The sequence below is a fragment of the Xiphophorus maculatus genome, chromosome 20, assembly GCF_002775205.1.
Source record: "Xiphophorus maculatus strain JP 163 A chromosome 20, X_maculatus-5.0-male, whole genome shotgun sequence".
Classification (NCBI taxonomy): domain Eukaryota; kingdom Metazoa; phylum Chordata; class Actinopteri; order Cyprinodontiformes; family Poeciliidae; genus Xiphophorus; species Xiphophorus maculatus.
In genome coordinates, this window is record NC_036462.1 from 9,258,528 (window position 1) to 9,267,534 (window position 9,007).

At 39.2% G+C, this 9,007-nt stretch overlaps 1 protein-coding gene across 7 annotated transcripts in view; it reads right to left on the minus strand.

Moving 5' to 3' along the window:
• eif4g3 (eukaryotic translation initiation factor 4 gamma 3) overlaps nucleotides 1–7,776 on the minus strand; it is a 61,826-nt gene extending 54,050 nt beyond the window's left edge. For 6 of the 7 annotated variants that reach the window (XM_023353551.1, XM_023353549.1, XM_023353547.1 and 3 more), the window contains exon 1: nucleotides 7,197–7,776. In XM_023353551.1, coding sequence (XP_023209319.1) covers nucleotides 7,197–7,351 — 155 coding nt within the window. In that variant the 5' untranslated portion in view covers nucleotides 7,352–7,776. Of the gene's footprint in view, nucleotides 1–7,180 lie in introns of all 7 variants that reach the window. The other variant, XM_023353550.1, reaches the window with a different exon arrangement.
• Nucleotides 7,777–9,007: the final 1,231 nt, after the last annotated feature.

Below are 9,007 nucleotides of genomic sequence, written 5' to 3' on the forward strand. Positions count from 1 at the left end.
GCTGAAGGAATTGTTACGTCTCATAACTATGGTCCAAGTATCGCACAAAACCTTTCGGAAAATAGAGTATTATGTTGAATGAGCAGATGTACCTGGAACTTCAAGTGCTGCAAGGAGCTTTAAGTGGAGGTACAGGAAGTGAGTGGAGACAGCCCAGATGGTGCAGATACAAACATTTCTTTTCCCTGCAGGCTCACTGGCCACTTACAGTAACACACACACACACACACAGTGTGTATTTGTGTGAAGCAAAACTCACAAAGCTCTCACTGCCTGTCTGCTGTTGCTGAGACTGCTCTTTCACTACAGTATGAACAATGGATGGATGAACGGTGGCTCAACACAAGCAAACCAGATCTTAATGGTTCTAGATGGCTGCAACACAAACTATAAGCAATCTTTTAGAAAAGTTAGGGGAAAAGTTAAGCAGAAATTCAGTACAAAACAAATACATGCTTCCTCAAAGACTTATGAGAACTACAGTATATGAATTCAAACCACGATGAACTCAAGAAAGTCAAAAAACATTAAAAGGAAATGCAACAACCTTAACAAGTGGTTAGTACATCAGAAGAGGGCTGAATCAATTAATCATATTAACATGATTATCTAAATAATTGTCAACTAATTTAATAATCGTTTAATTGTTAATTGATGTATTCAAGCTCAAAAGAGACAATTTAATGAAAACAAGATATATTCAGAACAGCAATTAAGATAAAACTGTGCAAAATATATACATTTAGCTGTAAATATGTTTTAGCCAAAACTTCTCAAGTGACATAGCTTTAGTTCCACTTGGTTCAGATTTACTAAAGGAATGCTGTGGTATTGAATTTTAAATGTTTATTTTCTTAATTTTAAAATAAGGAACTGAAACATTTGTTTATTTGCATCTTTTAATGTATTTTTAATATTGCATTAAAAATGGTTAAATGAAGATTCTGTAGAATGTGCCATTTTTTATTCAAATAATAGTCACAATAATCAATTAATTGATAACTGAAATAATCATTAGTTATAGCTCTACATCAGACACAATCATACTTTCGTTTATTACATGAATGTTTGTTTATTTTGGTGGAGAAACAATAGGTAAAGTTTTGGTAATGGATTTAGCACTACATGGGAAAATACATTCCAACTTTTAATTGGATTATAAAAGAATAATAGTAATAAATAGCTAAGTGTTATTTCCCTGTGAGTATAAAACTGTTGATGATGTGGTATGTAAGAATTATTAGCTCATTGCTTTCTGAGGAAAAGTGAACTATACAACTACTGATGAGACAAGCAGGGCAAACACAAAAGCAAAAGAAGGAGCAACTTCCCTCTTTTGGGCAACAGTGACAGCAGCATGACGGGGCGGTTCGATTTCTTCTACTCTTCGGATAAAGTGACATCCTTTGTCCATAAAACCTGAACATCTCACTGGGTGACATACATGACCAAACTGGGAGAGCAAGAAGCTGGAGCCTCTAAGCTGGGCCAGGAAACATCTGAAAAGAGATTTTTCAAAGATTTTATGGATGAAATGTGTGCGACTCTTGATGGATGGGCTTGCAGCTGGATCAGTCACAGGCACAGAACTCCACTTCAAGTCATATGCAAGCAAAGTGGAGGTGTGGTACAATACTGCTGTGAGCTGGTATTATTAAAGATGAGCTAATTGGACCTTTTTTGGGTTGAAGATGGGCTCAGAATCAAATCCCAAACCTACTGCCAGTTTGTAGAAGCCACTTTCTTCACGCAGTTGGTTAGGAAGTAGTCTGCATCTTTCAAAAAGACAATGATTTTTATGCAGGATCAATGCTCCGTCACATGTATCCAAGTACTCCTCCACAGAACTAGCCAGTAAAACCATTACATATTAAAAAGGTATGACATGTCCACCTTCCTCACCGGGCCTGAATCCAATTGAGAACTGGTGAAAAAAACAGCCCACCTCTCTGAACCATGTCTGGGAAACTGTCGTTGCTGCTGCATAAAGAGTCAACTGTCAACAAATCAAGAAACTTGTCATTGGAATGTTAATTACTGTTAATGGAAAGGTGGGTGGCTATACTGGTTACTGATTATTTTTAATGTCAAAAATGCTTATTTGAACATTTTGGAGTTGTTTATAGTTCTCATTTATACAGATGAAAATATGAAAAGTCAGAGTGGAAAATGTGTTATTCATTTAGTTGCATAATAATTCTGCACAATAGCGGCTCAATAATTGTGCACATAAAAACATTCTCCTATGAAAGCCAAAACCTCACTTTTACCTTCTTAAACATTCGTGTTTGAGATTTATTAACATTTTGGATTAACTGGGTGAATTGTAGCAGGTGATTACTAAAAATAATCCTCCAACATAAGACTTGCCTAATAGTTGTACACACAGTGTTATTATGGTGTATAAAGGAAGTTTATACTTCCTTTATAGTTTATTACACCTAAGTCAACGCTTTGTAAGCCACTTTCCTTCAAGCTTGTTGGAGGATGTTTCTACCAATTTTGCACATCTAAAACGGACATTTTTGGACGTCTTCTTCACTTGGATTGGGTGGAGACAATCAGTGAATAACAACCACTGATTCACGTGAATTTATTTCTTGAACATATTTCAACTTTGGTCCAAGCTCATAATTTTCACTACTTTGTTTTTTCTCTTCCCCTCTGTCACAATAAACCACGTTTAGTTCTATTCTTGATTTTCTTGAGGACCAGATTTAGGAAACACTCCTCTAGGCTACATCTCTGCTTTAATAGTATAATTTTTTTTCAGATTTTCATTTCAGGATCAGTATTCTTCTACACAGATTGAAAATTGTGGTGGTAATACATCAATAAATAAATAAATTGATGGGGTGTGACTACATTAGCAAGGCACTGCACATCCTGTTCTGGTCAACAGGGGTGTACAACAAATCTCTACTGACTATTCTTGACAGGAAAGGTTCAGAATGAAGACGTCAAGAGTTATTGTTCTATCACATTCACAAACCTGAATTTACTCAAGTTGTATATCTTTGTACTACAGGAAGAAATCTCCCTGATAAAAAGATGCACATTCAACAGAGACTGAAGCTCTCTTGCAGTGTTTTAAGAATATGGGAAAAGATTTCACAGTAGAACTAGGGAGATTCTAACCTAGCTGCCTTAATTTAAAAATCACAATCTAACCTTGTCTAACTTCTTTAAGGATATTTACTATAAAGCTTTCTGCAACAACAACAAAAAAATAATTATTCTAAATATTGTGTAAAAGAAAGAGCTGTCGGTATGCAGGTTGTCTTCATCAGCCCACTCCCTCCCTGGAAAGAACAGCCCTGCATGCTGGCTCATCTCAACTCAGCAGTTTATTTATAACAGCCCACAGTGAGTATGCTCATGAGAATATTTTGTTGTGCAGACTGCATACACCTGTCCCGAAATGCAGGAATACACCGCTGTACGAGCAACCAGCTGGTTATAAACACAGCAAAGCTGCACAACTGCAATGGTAGGATTACAGTTCACTGATTGTTACTGGAAAAGGTCCATTTGTGCAAACACCTGGTCTATGCTCCAACTATAAATATAAGGAACTTTGCAAACTTGCAAAGCAGAAAGTGACAAAAAGGCAGAAACCCTTTTGAAGACAGATGAACCCACTGGACCACGAATGTGAAAACTGAGGAGATGCCAGAGGAAAAGACCAGGGGCAATTGGGGGGAAAAGCCTGCAGTTTTCTCAGCTGGGACAGCAGAGGGGTGAGGTAAACTATGGGGGGTTGGAAAAAAAATGAGAAGGGGGGCCTCGACAAGCTGGGTGACCTGGGCTTTTGTTGGCAGATGGTGGGAAGCACCACCTTGGCCTCTCACTTCGAATGCTAAGCAGCAGCGCTTTTGTCTGGCAGGCGCAGCAGCAGACGCATGCGCCGGGTGTTTCTCGGACAACCAGGAACAGGCAAGAACTGTGTGTCCACACACACATGCCACGCAGCACCGCCGTGCCTCTGTAAATCTCCACGCATCTCAGGACTCCACAAACACACACATTCTCCAAGCAGGAATTCCCATATGCCAAGAGCCCCCCTGACCAGATGCAGAGCAGCACGCTCCCACACTCCTGACCTCAGAACCCGAGGCGGAGCAAGAGGTCAGACGAGCAGCAACTCTCCGAGGGACACGTTCCTCGAAATGCAAAACTTTTATTTGGTCCAGTACTGAGACAAGGCTAATAACACAGAGAACACACACCTATAAAACTTCTCAGCAGAAATGTGTTTATTTTAATAGCAATTATATTCATTTGCTGTTCATTCAATCACTTTTTATGATTTATGGTGTCATGCAGTATTACAACTCAAAACTAAGAACCAATCAATAGTATCAAATGCATAGCCTAAAACTACCACCTATACCAATTTCTAAATCTGCAATGCTGACAATGCTATACATTTTTTTAATAATGTATTTACTGATTGTCTGGCTTTTGTCCATGACCCTTAAAAGTTGCATGTAGTCAAGTACAATTTAGGGGCGTCCCGATCTGATACCGATTTCAGAAATAAAATAGTTTAAATGACTTAAGATCATTATTTTAGGTAGGTATGGGCAAATGGATCAGGTGTTCTGATAGCTAATGTTGTTGACTATTGTTCTATGTTTGAATAATATCATCTGACCAAGCCTTCTCTAACAATCCACATTACAAAATAAGTAACAAAACTATATATGATTCGTGTTGATATCGTATCATTATCGGTAAGTGAAAAAGTTGTATGGGGACACTCAAAGTACAAAAACCCCAGAGGGCTCTGCATGGTCGGGCCAAACTGCCGAAATCAGTTCTCATTGCCGCAGTTGCATGATGAAAATTGCATAATTTTCTTCTCAGCCTCGTGTCGTCTGCCCCTTTCTGTCACAACCATTTTGGTGAATGTTTTTCCCCTCCTTTGCATGCGAAACTAACACGTGCCTGGTCAGGTTTTCGGGGGTGTGTTTGCTTATGTGGAAAACAGCACCAACAACTCAACTTCAAGAAGTCTTAGTTTCAGCCACAGAGCTGGATGGATAGTTTTAAGGAACAACTGTATTAGGCTGTGAGGAAGGACGTACTGATGGACCAAAACAATACATTTTAAGAACCTCCCTGGTTCTCGTCTGATGCTGTGGGCGTGAATGTCCCAACAATGTCTTCTTTTCTTTTTTGGGGCTCACAGTAAAATGGGAAATAAAATGAGATGGTGCAATTCATCAATTATTTCCTCCTCTGAAGGAACTTGTGAACTTGTAATGGTTGTTCCTGTCAGTCTTGACTGATGTGTTGACTATACTCTTGTAAGTCTCAAATATGGAAAAACACCATAGGAACTCGGCTCGGTGTGTCTTGTGGACTTTGAAGGTGTGTTTGAAAACAAATGTCCCGAAAGCACGTGAAATCAGATTTACGGTTCAACTTCGGTCTGACTATGCAAGGCCCCTAAATAAGGGGTGTCCAGCCGTTGTACTGCTCCAATACAGCTGATTCAAATGGTCCAACTTCCTCAGCATGTCAAAGTACTCCAGAGGCCTGCTAATGAACCATCATTTGATTCAGGAGTGATGAACTAAAACATGCAGGATACCAGTCCTTGAGAACTGACTTTTGATGGCACAGCCCTAAATAATTTCACTTACACATAATACACAATGAGAATCTGCTTATCAAATTGATTAAAAATTGAATAAATATACTTTACACTTCTAGAAATTTGGAGTCCTATTTACATTTATTAAATGGTCCTAAACACCATGATTCCAACTCTGCTCTTTACAGCTAGATTAGTGGCTATAAAACCCATGTCGACCTAAAGCTAGAGGTGAAGCAATCAGGCTTTTAATAAAACAGTTATATTCATAGCATACTCAGCAGCTCTGCCTTGATATCTTTAACGCACAACTGAAAGTAGGTTAGGAAAATTTAACAGTCATTTCAAACACCTTGAGTGAAAACAAAGACAAGATACAGCAGTTTTGTTCACTCGGATAACCTTCAGGCAGCTCCAAAACATTACATAATTGTGTATTGAACTATCAGCACCTGTGGGCTTTGCCCTGGGACCTGGTATACCCTGCTACTCACTGCCCTTGGAGAAATAAGAAACTGGGTGGCTGTGATTGTGGGTGGCAGGGAATCAGGTCGAGATATCACAAGCTGTTAGATCACAAATACACATGGTTTTGCCAGTAGCAAGCAGAAATACACATATACCTAATCCTCTCTTACTCACAGAAACACTACTGATACCACGCTATGAATAAAACAGGAGGTGACAACAACGGTGACTTCACTCAACCAAAAGCAGGCGTAGGTAATGTTAGGCCACCACTGAGCTAACTGAAAGGTAACTGTAGTAGGAAGACAATTTTATACCAATAAAAGCTAAGCACCCAAGAACATACCGCAAGTGTTTTTTTTTAAAGTTCTCAACTGGTAGTCCTTAAACAATCAGTTCAGAGTGACGAGAGGTAGGTCTGTGGTTTTGTATGACCGCTTTCAAGAGCCACTTCATCACCCATTCAAGAGCTCCTCTGGATTTAACATATCTAAACAATTCCTAAAGTGCAGGCCTAGTGCTAGCCGGTATTAGCTCAATTACACACACACACACGCACACACACAAAAAAAACTCAAGTCAAGGCGCTCAAATGGATGGAGCCCGTCGACTATGCGATGTAGCATCCTCTGACCTGGGAACTGGCCAAACACAGGGTCTGCCCTTGCTTCATCTTTGGCCGCATTGGCGCTTTAATGCGGCTGAAACATATTGCTAGTTTATGATGAGCATTAAACAAAGCCGGTAACCGGTGCGAGCAACCTGTGCTGGAGCTTTACTATATTCCATTATGCGCATTATTAAAAAAATAAAATAAAAACCGAGGTTACAACTCGGAGATTGACATATCTAGACGCATAAATAAGAAAATATACAAAACAGCGTCAACTACTTAAAATCAACTTGATATTTGTTAGCTAGAACTACCGGCTTGATTAGCTAACATTAGCACACTTAGCAGGCTAATTGTACCCTCCCCTCCCAGCTGCCTCCAACTGAAACCATCATCCCACATCCAACCACTACAATCTTCCAATAATCAAATCCCCTTGTCAGATGTTGTCAGAGAATAGAGTAAGATATATATATATATGATCCAGTTTGTGTTACCCATGTGAAAGGATACGAAGATGGTGGTACAGCGCCCGGCTGAGGAGCTGTTTGGGCTCCCGATAGAGCGGAGGTCAGGGTAGTCCGCAGTTGGCTCGACGGAGAGGGGCCACTTCCAGGTCCGCTAACTGCGACAGCGGTCTTATTGACCACTTTCGGTGGCAAACTCATCGCAAAAAAAGGAAAAAAAAAATCAAAAACAATACACTAATAAATACTGATGCAAACAAAGCTTAGCTTGCATTCATAAAGCAAGCGCAGCTGATCTTGAAGCAGGCCCCAAATCCCTTTAACGAACTGGGATAACGAAGCTCGAATAGCAACACAAACGTCTTTTTTCATGGAAAGTCGCTGTTCGGATCAGCGGTGCTATTCATGGGGACGGTTGGGAGGTTTAGCCTCCCTCGTCCGTCCGGAACCGCTGCGGATCCGGCTCGGTTCGTTTCTTAAAAATGAAACAATCGCCGCGGTCTTCTTCCTCCCTCGGCGATTTACCTTTTCTTCTCGGCAATTATGTTTTCTATCATTTTTTTCTCACAGAGATGGGAGACTTCGCCAACATGGCGTTGCGGCCGCTTTCAGCAGTCCGGGCAGGACAGATGATTCGGCAATTCTCGGCCAGTTACGGAGTCGCTCGGCTAATCAACTAACCTTCAGTCAAACACATCGCCTCATGTTCGCCTCACATCGCCTCAAAACCTGCTTGTTTTATATTAATGCTGTTATTGCCCATTGTTTGTAATTAGCATATTAAATACTTCATATAATTAAATTTTAATGTAGGATTTAAAAGCGTCAGTAAAACAAAAATTACAATATCGTGTGACCACAATTATATGCACCATGTTATATACTTCTTGTAATTTCTAAGTTTATATGAATCATAAATACATAAACAATATATAAATAGATAGATGAATAAATAAATAGCCACAAGCTACTGAAATAATATGCCGTTTGTCAGTTACAATTTAACATGAACGTGTTGACAGCGCCATCTACCGTTCAAATTCAAGACTTGCGTATACAAAATAAGAATAGTTCCTACTGAAGATAAACTATAGGTTTATCTCGGTAAATTAAAATGTCATCTAAATGATTTGGGAAATTTGAATTTAAACACAAAACCTGTTTATATTTGAAAAATAATTACCGTTTTTATTTCATTTAGTGTAGTTTATTATGGTTTCAAGTCAATGAAACCCAAGTTCAGTTACACAGATACTGTAATTATATTGCATAAAGTTAAAAGGACAATTTTTAATGCAAAAATGTTGACCGAGGTCAAGTTTTTTTGTGTGAATTACTCCATCAGTTACTACGGCATGGCAGTTTGCTAAGTCTGCTAAGTAGCCCAGGTTGCATTAACTGCAGTCTTTGTCTCATCTTCGTCTTGACAGAAACTCATAGATATAGATAATGTATGTGGTGTGGTTAAGAATTTGCTGGTCAACCAAATCCAGAGAGATTTTGGTCATTGCCTCTTCTTCACTCACTTGAATCTTCACTCAGATTCAACCTGGATTTTCTTCACAGTTTTTGGGCTCTGGTTCTCTTTTATACTTATACATCTTTTTTCTACCAAACCTTTTCCTTCCCACAATTTCTATTAACATGCTTGCTTTGGTACAGCACAGTGAACAGCCAGCTTCCTTAGGAATTATATCTTACCCAACTTGTGGAGGATGTCATTGGCCTGTCTACCAAATCAGAAGTCTCTCCCATAGTTATGTTGGCTATACCACAATATTCCTACTGAAAAGCCTATTAAAATCAAATTATCAGTCTTATAAATATCTTTATTTTCTGGTCATTTCAAACACTTGA